The 17702-nt window shown below is 40.9% G+C and overlaps 1 protein-coding gene across 2 annotated transcripts in view; it reads right to left on the bottom strand.

The window, feature by feature from the left end:
• COL9A1 (collagen type IX alpha 1 chain) overlaps positions 1 to 17702 on the bottom strand; it is a 97423-nt gene that overhangs the window by 57389 nt on the left and 22332 nt on the right. Inside the window, exons 6-12 of one of the 2 annotated variants that reach the window (XM_054024505.1) lie at positions 15857 to 15940; positions 14868 to 14888; positions 13368 to 13442; positions 12825 to 12860; positions 12654 to 12716; positions 7008 to 7061; positions 5206 to 5241 (exon numbers count right to left, since the gene is read on the bottom strand). In XM_054024505.1, coding sequence (XP_053880480.1) covers positions 5206 to 5241; positions 7008 to 7061; positions 12654 to 12716; positions 12825 to 12860; positions 13368 to 13442; positions 14868 to 14888; positions 15857 to 15940 — 369 coding nt within the window. The remainder of the gene's footprint in view (positions 1 to 5205; positions 5242 to 7007; positions 7062 to 12653; positions 12717 to 12824; positions 12861 to 13367; positions 13443 to 14867; positions 14889 to 15856; positions 15941 to 17702) is intronic. The other variant, XM_054024506.1, reaches the window with a different exon arrangement.

The following is a 17702-nucleotide window of genomic DNA, read 5'->3' as shown; positions in this document are numbered from 1 at the left end:
ATAATATTGGCTAATTACCACCATTGGTATCTATTTTGCTGAACAATATCAGGTAGCAAAATCTAATTTGCAATCAGGAATTTTATACAAGCATTCAAATTTCCACTATTTCAGTTTCTTATTTTACATTGTATGTTGTAATGTACAGTACATTTTTCTCTTACAGTTCTATTACAAGTAGCATCTACATATCATAACTTGCATATCCTGCTTAAATTTGTTTTTAAGCAGGATATGCAAATATCCTCTGTAAATATGAGCAATACTTTTGACAGATCTGAAGAAATGAAAATGATACTTTGACTTCATCTAAAATATCATCCTTATGAAACCCAAAGTCTCAGATCCTCTTCAAGATCTCCAGCTAGAGTTCACCAACCAACAAAGAGGAGGCAGGGAAGGGGAGTGGAAATGAAACAGCTTTAGGGAACATGCCACAGCAGCAGCAAGGTAAGCTATAGTGTGAAGAACTGTAAGAGTCAAAAATCACTGGTGCATTGGAGCATTTGAACATGTCTTGGAAATATCAAATGGAATGGTGTGAAGTACTCAATAGGGTGAGGGAATGTTGGGGAGTTTTAAAACGAACGATGTTAAAGTAAGGGGACATTATAAAATACTACTTTTAAGAAAGAGCTTTGGAAGGAGCTAGGAGAATAAGAGTTCCATATTTAAAACACGAACCAAATCAGATAATTTCTTCTCTGAAAATGAACCTATACCCAGGATGCTTGAAATGCCTGTCACGTTTGTCTGTACGTAATCACAATGCAACAGGTATACAGTGGAGCATAAAAACATAGGAAAAGTGTAATACACCTCCAAATGACTGTAAACTATGTAAATATCTCACTACTGCAGATTAATAATCGTAAGAACTAGTATTTCAGAATCTATCTCACAGCCTTATTTCCTTTAAAAATATTTTAGTCCACTGAATTGATGTGATAATTGGCATTTTCCTCAATCTCTGATTTCTAGTGCAACAGAAGCATGGGTATTAAAAAGATAATGGTTTGGATCTGGTTGCTTAACGCATTTATAAACATTTAACAGAGTAAAGGGGCTGCTGCTCCTACAAAATGGAATTATGTTTATTGCTGCAGGCTAAATATGCTCCAAACAGCCTTTGCTGGCTTTAGATAACTCTGTGAACATCAAAAATTTAAAAAGTTGTATGACAAGCAAATCCTCTAAAAAATTGTAACTGCTACAAAAATGTATCTCTGATATATTCTAACTTTGAGAGGCCTTATACATACACTGTAGCTGGTAGCCCAATCTCCCTAGACCTAACCAGAGTAGAGAAATCAGTCTGTTTGGTGACGTGGTTATCTGAAGTATTGCACTAATTTTGTGGAGATGGCCCTTGAGAGGAGTACGCAAAAGAGAAGAGCAGAAGATGAAAGAATAAAAAGGACTAAAGAGATGGGGGGGGGAACATAGGGAAAAAATGGAAAGAAAGAGAGAGGGAGGCTCAGAAAAGGGCCTGGAGAAGAGAAGAAGAGAAACAGAGACAGGAAAAATGGATATGAAATATTGTAAAGTTCATGTCCTTAACATTTCTATTGGGACCAAATCCTGCAGTTCCAATTTGGACAAAACTCCCATTGAATGGTCATAAAAAGCAGTGGCAAAGAACAGGAGTAACCAAGATGTTTGATTTTCTAATAGTGGACAGCATTTCAACAGTTTCAAGTCGCCCTTTTTGTGAGAAAATAAGTCTGTGAATGAGTATCTGGGGGCTAATCTGCTCACCAAAGGCCACTGGCTGAATCCAGTGCAGAAAACCAGCCCACAAAGACAAGTGCATCCAGATTTTCATCTAACCATGGCAACCAATTTGCCTTTTTGGTAGCGTGTTCATTGTATTTCTGGTAGTTGAGGTCTAACAGACCAACCCCAGGGTTTCAGGAGGCTGAAACATGAAAAAGGCCAATATGTGCTTCTCAATATGCCTGTAGGTGAGAATTAGAGGCTCTCCTTTGTTTGTAGGTTAGGTTCCATGAGGGGAGAAGAGACAGGGATAGGTATCAGTTTAATCTCACTAAAGTCAAGATCACTAGTATTAGCTTTTTTTTGGAGAATTTCAGTAATTTCCCTGTTCTCTCTAGCATTCAGTCCCATTCACTCAGTGTGAAGCTTGCATGAATGTAATACCCCAGAGAGGTTTATTCTGAGCAGAACTCTTTCTACCTGGATTTGGCTCTTTCATGCTAATGACCATGGTGCCAGATCACCATCACCAAAGTCCTCCAAACACTGTATCCTTTCCTAAAATCTGGGGCTCAGGAGTCACATTTACTAAATGGACTGGCAATTTGCTATATCTTGTTTTATCTACCCACAATGAAATGATAGTTTTCAATAGTAACAGCAGGTGTCTCCAGTATATCCCTCTTTCCTGGCTATAAATAGTTCCTTTGATCTGAGAATTATTAATAATGTATTCTAGATCACAACTTTACACACAACATCAGCCACCCCACATTCCAATATTAGTGATACCTGTTTACCAACCACACTACCATACATGTTCTACTAGGCATGCTCAGTACAGCTTGCAATGCAATACAAAAAAAATCAATCACTACAAAGGCACACTGGAGTGGATCACTAGCAGCTAGAACTGCAAAACAGTGGCCCATAATCCCATGATACTCAGGTGACCTCCACTGATCACTTTTACAGCCCCCAAATATGGTTTCTAATTCACTGGTGACCTTCCTCCACAATGTGTGTGCATGTGAAAAATCTGTTCTCTACAAACCTCACAAGGACCATTTGAGCTCTTATATAGGGTTACCATTCGTCCGGATTCCCCTGGACATGTCCGGACTTTTGAACTAAAAATAGCGTCCGGGGGGAATTTGTTAATGTCCGGACTTCCCCCCCCCCCCATGCAGAGCCCGCGCGGCTAACAGGGCAGCCGGATGGTGCCACTTACATGGGGCTCCGACAGCAAGAGAGAGTACCTCCTCCCCCTGCAGCAGAGCTCACTCACTCCCTCACTTCCTCCCTCCCTGCATCGCAGATCGGCTCCGGCAGTCTGGCGCTCCTCCCCCGCTGCTGCCCAGCGGCTCAGGCAGTTCCTGAGCAAGTTCACCGAGACATTAGGTGAAGAAAGGCCAACAACAAGGGGGCCAGGGGGTCGGAGAAGGGGCAGGGAGGTTGTGGAGGGGGCAGTCAAGAGACGGAGGGGGGGGTCGGGAGTTCGGGGGGGGCTTTCTGGGGGTGTGGATAAGGTTTTGGGCAGTCAGGGTACAGGTAGGGGGTAGGGTCCTGGGGGGCATTGGGGGGGGTCTTAGGAGGGGGCAGTTAGGGGATAAGTAACAGGGAGGCTTAGGTAAGGGGTAAAGTCCTGGGGGGCAGTTAGGGGCAGGGGTCCCAGGAGGGGGCAGTCAGGGGACAAGGAGCGGGGGGGAAGGTTGGGGGTTCTGAGGGGGGTGGGAAGTGGGTGGGGCGGGGCTAGGGCGGGGCTCCTCCCGTCCTCTTTTTTGCTTGCTGAAATATGGTAACCCTACTCTTATAGACCAAATAAATTCCACTCCTAGTGGAGCTGGCAGGTTGAACAACTGAGGTTTCCTTTATAGTGATGCATTCTTGATGTTTTTTCACAGTAGCAACTCCGCTTCCAAAGGAAGGGAAATCCTTTTAAGACATTTCTGACATCCACCTTTCCAACAGGCACTCCTATTACTCTGTCCTGAAACCAACATTCTCTGCAGGTTCCCTTTGGATGAAGTTAAAATGCTCTATACTTTCCCCAAGTTTCACATCTATAGAAATGCATCCCAGCTTCCACTACCATGTATTTTAGGTTGAAATAATTCCATTAATGCATCTTTTAATTTTTCATAGTCACTTTTCACCTCAAGTGGTAAATTTCTTCTTACACACTTCTTTCTGATCCTCTGAGTAACAGAACTGGCAACCTAAAGCTGTCTCCTTCATTCTATCTATTTAGTTTTGCAGCTAATTCAAACCACTGTCCTAAGCAATCATTTCACCATCTACTCTGCTGAATAACTGGCAAATCCTCCCCTCCCCCCAAAACAGTTATTTCAATCTGCTTAGCAGCCCTCTCAGTTTTGCTATTTCTGTAACCATGGTTTGCTTATGTTATGGATACACAGACCCCACTAGCTGTCACAAGTTTGTACTCCAGTTGTCCTACATTTCAGATTTCCAGCTAACGAACATGTATCCTTGGAAAATAAAGGAATATATCTGCATGGAATGATGTACCTTAAGCTTGAACATTTTTAAATGTAAGCTGTTCTTCAAGATAAGGAATACATTTTCTTTTATGCCTAAGCATTTTGAGTGAATCTGTATATAAATAATAGTAAAAATTAATGAGTCACAGTTAAAAATGAAAACATAGTCAGGGCTACAAAGTTGTGGATCAAGATGGAATGGAGCAAACCTAATACTTAGTCCCAACAATTCCCTCTCAGGGAAGGATCAATTCTTAATCTCCTGAAGCCATATATCAGGACACGATACCCTCCAATTGTTCCAGTTCCCAGCTTTTTAAAGGGTTTCCTTTACAATCTCAGTTTCTCTATGTCTAGAAACATCCAGTTCTTCAATTCTGGAAGGTCTTGAACCTGACAATTCTTCTCAGCCTCCAAACCTGAATACTTAGCCCTCTCTGAATTCAAAACTGAACAGTTCTCTTTGAAATCCTCTTCTCACATTATGCTGTGTCTTTCACCATCAAAAAAAAAAAAGCTCTCTCATGCACTCATATTTCAGTCATACAAACTTTTAAACTTATATAGTGATAAGGAGCTAAAACCTGACCCTTCTTGGGCTAACATGCCCATGTAAACCATGGACTTCCCTGTCTGAGGGCTCTTCTTCACTTCCATAAAGAGATCGGAATTGTTAGAAAATATGTTCTCAAAAACTTTGATCCATTCACAGAAATTCTCCTTCCTCTTAGAGTATGCAGATAAATCAGTTATTCTGAATGAAATGAACTCTTTGTAATAGGGTTATAAAAAAATCAGTTCCATCAACTAGAGACTCCATTTTCTAAAGCATGTGCCTTAAATGCCTTTGAATAACTGAATCTGTACCAATGCAAAAATAAAAGTGTTACTCTATTACCTCAGAGTTCCTTGAGAACTAAGTTAAGAGATTTTCTTGTTTTCCATCATGCTATCTAGCAATTTAAATCATTCATATATGACTTACTGGAAGTCCACGGCCTCCGGGCAATCCAGGTTCACCCTGCAAATAATAAAAGTATTATTATTTGTCAAGCTATAATACCACTCTTGGTGTTGTACACAACATTTAGGAAGATATAGTTCTTGAAGGCTATGTACTAAGGGAAAGATTCTGCAATCCTTTCTCACGTTGACTAGTACTTAATCGAGCAGTCCCATTTAATTCAGTGGAAATTTCTACTCAGAGTGAGAAAAGGACAGGGAATCAGATCATAAATATTATAACTTTGAATTGTTCTCTTTAAAACAAAATAAACATTTTGTTTTACTCTGTATTAGTGTTCTTATGTTGAAAGTTCCTACATTTGAATTGTTGAGGAACTGAGGTTTTGTAGCTATGGTGCTGGCTACGTATGGTGATAGCAGCTATTATAGGGCCCAACCATGCAACAGGCTGAATACCCCCTGAGAGATGCTGAGCACTTTCAACTGCTAATGAAGTCAATGGGAGTTGAGGGTACTCAGTGTCTCAGAAGGAGGGTCCAACTGAGTCGGGATTGCCTTCCATACTAATTAGAAAAGACTGTAGAGTCTTATTACCCTCATTATTCCTTGACTTTAGCAAAGCTTTTGATACAGTCTCCCACAGTATTCTTGATGGCAAGTTAAAGAAATATGGGTTGGATGAATGGACTATAAGGTGGATAGAAAGCTGGCTAAATCGTCGGGCTCAATGGGTAGTGATCAATGGATCCATGTTTAGTTGGCACCCAGTATCAAGCGGAGTGCCCCAAGGGTCGGTCCTGGGGCCGGTTTTGTTCAATATCTTCATTAATGATCTGGAGGATGGCATGGACTGCACCCCCAGCAAATTTGCAGATGACACTAAACTGGGAGGAGTGATAGATACGCTGGAGGATAGGGCTAGGATACAGAGGGACCTAGACAAATTAGAGTATTGGACCAAAAGAAATCTGATGAGGTTCAACAAGGACAAGTGCAGAGTTCTGCACTTAGGACGGAAGAATCCCATGCTCTGCTACAGACTAGGGACCGAATGGCTAGGCAGCAGTTCTGCAGAAAAGGACCTAGGAGGTTACAGTGGATGAGAAACTGGATATGAGTCAACAGTGTGACCTTGTTGCAAAGAAGGCTAATGGCATTTTGGGCTGTATAAGTAGGGGCATTGCCAGCAGATCGAGGGACGTGATCATTCCCCTCTATTTGACATTGGTGAGGCCTCATCTGGAGTACTTTGTCCAGTTTTGGGCCCCACACTACAAGAAGGATGTGGAAAAATTGGAAAGAGTCCAGCGGAGGGCAACAAAAATGATTAGGGGGCTGGAGCACATGACTTATGAGGAGAGGCTGAGGGAACTGGGATTTTTTAGTCTGCAGAAGAGAAGAATGAGGGGGGAGTTGATAGCTGCTTTCAACTACCTGAAAGGAGTTTCCAAAGAGGATGGAGCTCGGCTGTTCTCAGTGGTACCAGATGACAGAACAAGGAGCAATGGTCTCAAGTTGCAGTGGGGGAGGTCCAGGTTGGATATTAGGAAAATCTTTTTCACTAGGAGGGTGGTGAAGCACTGGAATGGGTTACCTAGGGAGGTGGTGGAATCTCCTTCCCTAGAGGTTTTTAAGGTTTGGCTTGACAAAGCCCTGGCTGGGATGATTTAGTTGGGGATTGGTCCTGCTTTGAGTAGGGGGTTGGACTAGATGACCTCCTGAGGTCTCTTCCAACCCTGATAATCTATGATTCTATGAAAAAGTCTATAAGTATGCCTGTAAAAAATGCATCAAAGACTTAATATCTGACTTCATTCTTACCTTTTGTCCTCGGGGTCCAGCTGGGCCAGGCGATCCATCAGGGCCTGTCAGTCCCTTGTGAAATAAAGTGTAACATATTAATGTAACTCATATTTTCGTTAATCACAACAGAAAACTCTTTAAAATATAAATCACTGTGAAATTGTCTTACAATGCAAATAGTGTAGTGAAATACAGAGATGAAGCTGATTTACAAAATTCTAATCCATATCCAAATTCTGCCAAAGTTCAAGGTGAGAGTTTGTGGCTATTATCATCATCACCTGGGTTATATTGCCTTCAACACTAACCTTGTCTAAATTCCAGTTAGTAAGAACAGGTGACCTCAGATTCCCTTAAATTTTTCCAAATCAGAGAAATGTTCTGAATTGCTAGACAGATAAACTTTTGTGACTTATGATTAAAATGTCAAATTTCTATGTTTGTCCTGCATAATCAGTTGTCCATAGTGAAAAACTGGAACTAATTTCAAGAATGTATCTCAAAAGGATACTTGAATGTTTGAAATTAGATGAGAAAAATTGATGACCTTTTGGTGATCTCCAATGAAAAGGTCCCACCCTTCCTTTCATATTCAGCTCAATATGAATATGGAAATTAATAGTCAGTCAGTCATCCCCCTAAAAGCCTCTGTACTACATTAGATTTATACCCACACCTATACTGTTCATATGTTGTATAGATTATCCATACATATAAGGCCATATTTTGACTTCAAAGCATAACTTCAATAACAGCTACACATAGGCATCCAAAATAGACTATTGTTGATAGTATTAAAAATGTACCTTAAGAGGTACAATCATTTTGAACCAAATGGTAGCCCTATGTACGTAATAAGGCACATGGCAGCCACTTACTTGCTATATATGTCAGCTAGACACCAGGCTGACCAATCAGGAAGATAGTTAGGCCTAGGGAGTTGGGGAAGGGGAATAGAAGCCACATCTGCTTTGTGCAAGAAGGGAGAGGATGGAAATGACTTCCCCAAACCACTCTTTACAGCAGCCCTCTGTTTATCTCCTCACCCTTGTCTTCCTTCCCAAAACAAGTTGAAGAGGTTACTGTTGAGGAAGAAAGGATAGGGAGCAGGGCCCAATTGTATGTGGTAGCACTCTGAGGAAGGATCTCTCCCCTTTCTACTTCTGATTGCAATGATAAAGGACAGGAATTCTTTTGTCCCCAGACTAACAGCTCTACTGAGGCCAGGTTAGCCATGACCTCATTCTGTAGGCCATAGTAAACCATTCAGTGTCCCTGTCATTCAGCCAAGGAGGAACTGGCCCTCATACCACACAGAAATATTGGAGTAGGCCTCCCCTGTCTCATCCCTCATCCAGCTTCCTGATGTTCACAGATGGCAATCCAGGAGGGTGGAATCATAAACCCAGCCTCTGGGGAATACTATGGGGTTGCCTCAAGCTAAATGAGAGAGCCACACAGATTCAGCTGAGACTATTCCCTGAATTAAAGGGTCACGTGGCTGATACAGGTTGGGTCACGATTTGGCCCTTAAGCCATACTTGTGCTTCTGACTAAAACTAAAAAAAAAAAAAAAAAAAAAGGTAATTATAACTGGGAGTTCAGTAAGGATTAATTTGTCCTCAGTCATTTTATGTGGCTTAATAATTCAAGAAATCTATAAAAAAAAATCCTTGCTTTTATGTTTGTCCAATATTTTCCTCTTTGGTAAGTTTCTAATAATTCAGTATGTGACCCAAAAGGCTTTTTTCCTGCTAACTTACTTTCTGGAGCTTACATGGTCATTATGGACAATTACTGTGCAGTATTTTTTGTTCAGTTTATTATAACTGGCAGTGGAATAATTTGTAAGAGAAAAACAAGATTAAAGAAATCAGAACTGGCCCAGCAATTTAAGGATGAGGAAGGACAGTATAAATGAAAAACCCAGATACATGGTATTTTTAATTCTATGCCAGTTGGGTGCACAATGAGTGTATATTAAGGTCAATTTGTGTAGTCTTCAACTGTAAACATATTTACATTTTACTATTTTTCACTCATTCAATAAGACTGGGGTATATGCAGGAGCAAGAAGGCATCAAAAGCACCTAAAACAGAACAGCTTCCATATGGGGAGAGAATAAAAAGACTGGGATTGTTCAGCTTAGAAAAGAGATGACTAAGAGGGGATATGATAGAGGTCTATAAAATCATGAATGTTGTGGAGAAAGTGAATAAGGAAGTGTTATTTACCCCTTCATACAACACAAGAACCTGGGGTCGCACAGTGAAATTAATAGGCAGCGGGTTTCTAACATACATAAGGAAGTATTTTTTCACACAACCCTCAGTCAGTCTGTGGAATTCTTTGCCAAGGGATGTTGTGAAGGCCAAAAGTATAATTGGGTTAAAAAAATAATTAGATAAGTTCACAACCTTCAATGGCTATTAGCCAAAATAGTCAGGTATGCAATCCTGTGCACTGGGTGTCCCTAGCCTCTATTTGCCAGAAGCTGGATGGGATGACAGAGGATGGATCTTGATAATTGCCCTGTTCTGTTCATTTCTTCTGAAGCAGCTGGCACCAGCCACTGTCAGAAGACAGTATACTGGGCCAGATGGACCATTGGTATGGCTGTTCTTATGTTTTAACTGAGGAGCTCAAGAAAATGATGTGGTTTAGGTGACTGAGTTGTCCTGAAAGGGGAAACAAAGAATCTAGAAATTGAGTCTTGCCAGGAAAGTAAAGGAGAAAAAGATTTTCAAATATTTGGTTTTATATTTGGACTTTGCTTATTGTTTTTCAGTTTGCACACAAAGGGTCTCAGGGACAACTCAGTGAAGTCAATTTGGAATATTGAAATTAATGTGAATTTTAGCAAGTTCAAATCTCTATTCTATTATGGATTTTGGATCTTAAACAGGTTTTAATAAGAATTTTTAGTTTACCTTTTGCAGAATACTTTTACAGAAAAAACAATCAACTTCCAGCATGTTTCATTTTCAAGTTAATTTAAGCACTTCCATATAATTCTCCACCCTTTAAAATTGCTGAGTCAGGTCTTAATATTACAAATTATTTTTCTGACATTTTTATATAAGCTACACAGTAATGTGCTTAAATCCTTGCATAAGACATAAATACCAATATGACAACTCCATCAAAGCAAAGAACTACAATAAGAATGGATTTGTTCTAGCTTTCCATCAAAATAAGATTCCCTTGAACCTTAGTTATTTAGGCCCTTGTGTTGTTCCCCATGAAGAAACAAAGTTACAAGGGCAGTAACAGTCATATATTATTCTGAAGGAAGGAAGGAAGTCCTCCTTACTTCAGAATAATATATATTCAAGTCACTATTTCTCTTGGGATTCAGTTTCTCCTGGGATCACAGTTAAAGTCCATCCATAAGTTTCAGCTCAGTAAAGCATAATCATTACTTTACAACAGTTCCACATAGCTAGCTGTCTCAAATTTGGATGTGCTAAATGTGACATACTAATAGTTTTCTCGCACTTACAATGTCATGTATTGCTACTGAGGAATAAAAATTCTATTTAGAGGAAATGTTTATATAATATAAAATGAGTGGGATGTGTTAAGCAACACTCGTAAAGACCATCAATCATCTGCTTAGGTATTTAAATTAATTTGTATTTTCATATTAAATTTTGGTTTTCTAAAATTATATAAGGATAATGAAAATCCATATTTAAAAAAACTTGCACAGTCTCCTTCTTCATTTAAATTGTAAAAAATTGACCTCATTTGTTTCCATAAGGCACTTGAAAGCTTGTAATAATTTTGTAACTATATGTTACAACAAATACATTCACATTATACGCTACATTAGCATTCTATCTGAAGTTACTGAGAAACTAGTGTTTCTGATTAACACTACCACCAGACAGTAATCCTCTGGTTATTTTCTTCTTATACTATGTGTTTCCATGGTCCATGGTTATTATTTAAGGCATAAAGTTTTCAGATTAGATTATTGCTTGACCAGCCAGTATAAAGCTTCATAATCAGAAAATATTGAAAAATATGTGACAGACTTTTTTTCCAGTTCATCTTGTAGGGTGGAAGATTTAAAAATATCCATTTCTGACTGAGTTCATGAGTATGTTAAATCCGTGCATGAGCTTTCTATCTGCTGTTTTAGTTCACAATCCACTGTTCTTCTAATATGAAATAAAATAATAATGTAAAATAAAAGTTTGCTCTTCAGCAGTAAATTCCAGATCTCTAAAACAAAAAACCAAAAGATCACAGCTTGTCTCATGAAGAATGACTCAAAACAACCCTTGATTTCCAGAGGATTGGATCACATTTTAAATTTATTCCTTCACATGCTAGTGTGTTTCTTGCATGAGTCTTCCATTTAGTCTTTTTAGGCTCTCTCATACAGATAACCTCCCTTTTCTTCATTCTGTCTCAATGTTCCCCAAGAGGAAGTTTCTCTGTTTGTGCCCCCAATTGCCCTTATAGTTGTATGGGAAAAGTGAATGCGATGCTTCCACAGCCAGGGCAAAGTGAAACAATCTGTGCCTAGTTCTTAACATCCTGGAAACTGCTAACGCCCCCTGCAGACCAGTTACAACAACTGGAAATGAAGAAATTGCCTCAGTCATGGATTCCTTGCTTATTTCAAGAGACAGGTCTTGCCCTTTCCTGTTGGTCAGTAGGGGGCAATTCGAAGTGTCTCTCTGTCTTCCTTTGCTGTTCTCCTTTTTCTCATCCCACAGCAGAGCAGATCTGATTCCCCTGGTTGCTCCCAGAACCCCCGCAGGCAGGAGAGGAGCCAATGAAGGATGCTGCCTGGCAGGTCCTGATGCTGAGACTCCATTCATAGAATCATAGAATATCAGGGTTGGAAGGGACCTCAAGAGGTCATCTAGTCCAACCCCCTGCTCAAAGCAGGACCAATCCCCAGACAGATTTTTACCCCAGTTCCCTAAATGGCCCCCTCAAGCATTGAACTCACAATCCTGGGTTTAGCACGCCAATGCTCAAACCACTCCCCCCAGTCTCGCTTGGCTTTCATTTGCCCACAAATGCCCCTGGTTCCCATTAATTCCCAAAGCCTGGACTCCATGTGGAGGGCAGTGTGCACACCCTGGTTTACAACAGGACATAGGGTGGGAGAGGGCGCCCTTCCCTGCTGCAGCCACCTGTCACCCAGCACATGCAGTAGCTCGACTCCTCCTCCCTTTCCCTTGTGGCAGCTGAGTCTGTTCAGGCTGTACGTAGATGAACAGTATGGGCACCCACACATGGGACTTTCACCAGGTCCCTCCCTCCCAATCGAATCCTTCCCCTTTGACTTACACTCCTCTCTTGTCACAGCTCTTGCCCCTCCCCAGAGCAAGGGGGGAGAGAGCTGTTTCTCTGTAACTCCAAACAATCCTTGCTCTGTTATCACACAAGGAAAGGCTGGAATCCTCAGTCCTCCCCAGGGACCTCAGTCCTCCAGACCCTGTGCCCAGTCTCTCTAACCACCTCCCAGCCCAGCCCAGTGTGTAAGAGAGAGTCTTTCAAATGGCAGCCAGATCTTTCACTCACGCACGGCTGGCCATCTGGGTTGTAATTAAACCAAGGACCTTAGAAGGAGGTTGTCTCCCTACAGAAATAGCCTAGAACTAATTATTTTTCCAAAAAAGAAGGCAAAGTCTACTCACATCAGCTCCTGGCTCTCCTGGCATCCCGGAGGCACCTGGTTTGCCTGGCTCACCATCCGGACCCTTCAGGATTCAAATGGACAAAGAAATAATGTATTTTAGAGTGAGAAGCAAGCAGAGCTGGGTCGATCCTGTTGTAAGATCGAATGCAAAGCAATGTAAATTACTTACTGGAGGACCTGGGGGGCCATTGGGACCTCTGTCTCCCTAACAGGATGTAAAAGAGAAATGGTTTAGTCAGCATCCTGTAGAGTCCTGAGGTGACACTAATAAACCCATGTGCAAAATGTTAAACAGATGATCAGGAATGATCCCTAATTCACTTCTATTGTGTAATCCCATATAGTTCCTATTATGCAGAATAATTCTATAGACCTACTGTATGCTATCAAGAATAATCCTGTATAGTTCTTTACAGATTATCAAGAATAATTGCATATGATTCCTATCACATACTGTAATAAATAATCTCATGTAATCCTTTTTACAGACTACCAGACTGCCGTTCCCCCACCACCACCACCCCACACACCCATTACTGTTTCAGCCGATGCTGAACAATAATTCCTATGAAGGTTATTAAGGACAATAGAGAGTGCTGCAAATTCAAAGGATCCCAAGAGCTAAATACTAATGTAGTAAGAATAATTCAGGTGTGTGCAGAAAGCATTCCTAGCTGCCAGCTGTGGTGACTCATGCATGGGAGACACTTACATCGATGCCATCGATGCCAGGAACTCCTGGTGGACCTGGTGGACCTGGGGGGCCTTGCGGACCTGGGGGGCCTCTCTGACAAGGAATAAAACAAATTGCAATTAGACAGTGGGCAGATCCCAGAAAACCTGCAGCAACTTGGGGGTAAAGGTACAGGAACGGGGAGACCAGCCCATGGGGAAAGAACTTCCAAAGGCTTCTAAGTGGGCTCCTCAGTTACCAGGGCCCTTAGCTGACCATACAGTTGGTCTTGTGCACCTGATGATTAAAGTAATTGTCATGTTGACCCACTAAATTGCATTTCCCCTTGTTTAGTGACTGCCAAAATGTCCATTGCAATCTGAACCAGGATTACAAATTGTCAAAAACTCCCCGTCCTTGTCTATTGTCATTCACCCACTGCACAAAACAGGCATGCCAGGGTTTATGTCACTGTGTAACTGTACAGTACGATCTGGGCTTTGCAGAGCAAAAGGTTTGGGGGTAATATTCGCATCAGAAATTCACTAGCCCGGCCCTTGAAAAATCAATATAAAAACAGTGAAGGAAAAATAATAATGTTCTTTGTGAATAACGCTTTGAAATTCTCCAGACCTATTCTAACAAGCTCATTCAGCCTAAACAGAAGAGACTCTTCTTAAGAGTTTGTGTTAGGAAGAAAAGTTTAAAAATACAGCCCTTCTCTGCTCTCACTAATGTATTCACTGCAATAACATTTTTTTCCTTATAAAAAAACTCCTGTTACCTGTCCTCACAAGTACATTAAAATCTACAATCCTGGTTATAATTAGCCTTCTCCACAGGCTGGGCTCCTGAGAGGGGTGTTAGCAGGCACTGCATATGTTTGAACCCAAAGAAACGCGTTCTTTGAAAGAATGTTTGAAACCCTCGAGTTCTATAATATACTGGACTGTTTTCTTTATTACTAAACTCCAACTGCCAGGCAAAGCAAACCTCACAATGGGGGCTTTGTGAGTGAAACCTCAAGCCCCTACAGGAGGAGGTGATGCCCTCAGTCTGGCAGGAGCTGCCAGAGTCTGAAATCTCCGGTCCCATTCAGGCAGTCCTAGCTATAGCCCCTGTCCTTCCTGCTCTTTTTCCAATGTTACTGGCATTTTAGGAATGTTTCTTTCTTAGAGCAGCCTCTCAAGTTCTTATTAAACTGATGATTTTCTTACTTGCAGTTTAAACCGTGCCATACCACTGCTCATTGGCACATTGCATAGAAAGGTTCTGTTCAAAGCAGTTGTAACCATTGCATCTACATCTCTTTGCTTAACTTATTTTTTCCACTTTAGAAATGCTAATGTGATTTCAGTTTTAAAAAAATACAGTTACAGCCACCACTTCTGGGATAAGACAACCCAGCCACGAGACTATTGGATTTTGAAAGGCATCAGATGCCAGGCAAGAGGACAGGAGATTGTCCTCAGCTTCCCAGGGACTTTGTATAGACCCTTTCTCTTTGCACTGAGCAGGCTTTCTTTCCTTAAAACTTACCTCCGTGGCAGTCTGGCTTATCTGCAATGAATAAGAAATGTATAATAAAAGTGTACAACTTACTTGAGCCAGGCAAAGGCACATAATTTGTAGAAAAACCCCTAAAGGTAACGATCCCCTGCCCCGAGCAGTGCTAGTCATGGTCACTTCTCTGCTGGCCAGCAATGTTTTCCACTCTGTTGCTCTTGATAGATTTTAGGACCCGCAAGACATACAGTTCCCCCCAAGTGACTCCACTAGCAGCAACAGAAAGGTAAGCCCTGCTTCAGGCATCTGTTTCTTCTGTTTATTAATGGCCTTAGAGGAGGGTAATGGGGATTGGAGGAAATCTGAATGCTAGGAAGGAGGGGATTGAATGACACCAGCTCCTTTAACCCTTTGCCCTGCTGCTGCTGCTCTGACCATGGTCCTCAGCAGCAATCCCTTAACTTTCTGAATGAGTTACCAAGAGAGAAAAGCAAAGCTAGGCCATGGTGCTTGCAAAGAGCCCCACTCCCTACAGAGGCACACATTTTAAATCTCTCTGCCTCAGGTAGTTTGATAAGAAAAAAGTAAGAAAGCAAGAAAAGAGTTAAAACCATGAGACCATTTTGAAAGGAACCAAATCCCAGATACATATGTTAAATATAGGTTACAAAGTAGCAGCCGTGTTAGTCTGTATCCGCAAAAAGAACAGGAGTACTTGTGGCACCTTAGAGACTAACAAACGTATTTCAGCATAAGCTTTCATGGGCTACAGCTCACTTCTTTAGATGCATAGAGTGGAACACACAGACAGAAGATATTTATACATACAGAGAACAAGCTTATGCTGAAATAAATTTGTTAGTCTCTAAGGTGCCACAAGTACTCATGTTAAATATAGACATCTATAACCTTAAGAAAAATGAGGAGACCGATAACTGCCGGCGACCCAGAGGAAAAGGTTGAAGACGTAGACCCAATGATAGTATAAATATTAGGAATGTAAGGCCAAGGAAGCCCCTTACCTGTCTCCTGGCTGGAAGTTCGCTACAACTTTCTCTTTGTGGTCTCAGAGGGTCGCAATGAATCAGCATCCACTGGATTTCAAACTAGTGAAGGGGATAAAATGAGATTAATTTATTTCAGATGTTCATGCTTGCCAGGTCTGAATAACAAGAACACTCTGATCAGCCATCTCTGGGTTTTAAAAGTTGTGTAGTAGAAAACAAGAGCTATGATTACAGTCAAAGGGATATATAACACATATAACACTTATAGTTCCTGGAACATTAAGCATAAATAGCAGGTGCTCAACAACTGAATGGTATCAGATTATGGAGCTTACTTCTTTAAAACAGACCGGCTAGTTACCTTCAGCTCTTCCCTTGCTCTAGCATCTGTTTGTGTATTTAGAAAGGGGCATAAAACCTGTTGTAGGAATTAAGGGAGAAGGAAGTCTACAGTTGGTCATGTCCAAGAACAGGTGCTCTTTCATGTTTATATTATGCTGTGGAAGTTGTTTTATTAATGAACACACATTCACAAAATGATTTCCTTAGGACTAGAAAGTTATGAGGATAAAGAATGACAGGTCTGACAATGAATGCAGGAGTCGAAGACCTAAGAAGGAGGAATTCTAGAGTCCTGAATCATATATACACTAGAAACATTCTGGGGCGGGCTGATATACCTTTGTGAGATTTCACATCTTCTTCAATATTTTCACATTGACTCTGTAAAATGACCCAGAAATAAAACCACTTCTTTGCCTCTAAGAACTAACAACTGATCCTTTATGTGTCTGCATAGATGTGGAAAGTGTACTTTACATACCCTCTGCTGGAAATGACTGGGTGAATAGATGCAGTAAATAGCTTCAGAGGTATGTCCTCTGGTATGTAATGTACCATATGGTACATTAAATACAGGTACATCCATGTAAATTATATTAGCACACCTCTTTTTGTGAGATCTTAGATCATTTTCCCATCTCATTCTACATGATTTTTGTGGTCATGGAGCTAATGAATGGTCTATTCCATGTGTTTTCAGGCTGCAAAACAGGTGAAGGGGTCACAACATTCCCTTCTTTATGACGAGATGGAATGGGAAGGAAGGAGCGTGACTCTTTTTTCTGTTGTAAAATATACTCGTAATATGGAAAAGGTCAAGATCTGGTCTTCCTGAGAACCTCAAAGAAGAAGTTTGAGTCTTTAGGACTTTCATTTCCTGGTTAGGCTCCTGTTTCCCTGATTCTTTCTTATTGCTGATTGATGTCACATATCTTCCCTTCAACCCTTCCACTGTTTAATGCCTCAGTGCTTCTTGGTCATCTTCTCTGCTCCCTTGAAATCTCATTGTCCTCTTCAATCTTGGTCATGATTTCTATGCAGCCAGAACCCAGCTTACATCCCCCTTGACTCTTTCTTAGATCCCTCCATTCCCATCTGGTTCCTTATGTTGACTTCCTCATTTCCACATTACTCCATACACTGTACCTTATTAATGCTTCAGAAATTGAAGTCCTTTACTATCACATCTATGTCCTCAAGTTTGCTAATTGCCACCTCCATAAAATTGCTAGAATTCTTCTTTACTTTGATTCTGCCTTTACTGAAATTCTTGCAATCAAATCTTTATTGTTCTTGATATTAGGGCTGCAAAGTCAAACACTGAAAAATTAGTGAATGCCAGAATTAAGGGTTGTCATATACAAATTTCAATTGGGTCCTTATATGTATGCATGATACTACAGTTTTCAATTACATGATCACATGCTATTTTTTTCCACAGGATCCCTGCCTCATTCAGTGCACAAGATGGAAAGGCTTTTGGAATGATTCATGGTTGCGTACTGAAGGAGACTTGTCT

Source organism: Malaclemys terrapin, chromosome 3, assembly GCF_027887155.1.
Source record: "Malaclemys terrapin pileata isolate rMalTer1 chromosome 3, rMalTer1.hap1, whole genome shotgun sequence".
In the NCBI taxonomy this organism is placed as follows: Eukaryota; Metazoa; Chordata; order Testudines; family Emydidae; genus Malaclemys; species Malaclemys terrapin.
Note: the sequence above shows the minus strand (reverse complement) of the source record. Positions and strands in the feature narration are given on the sequence as shown.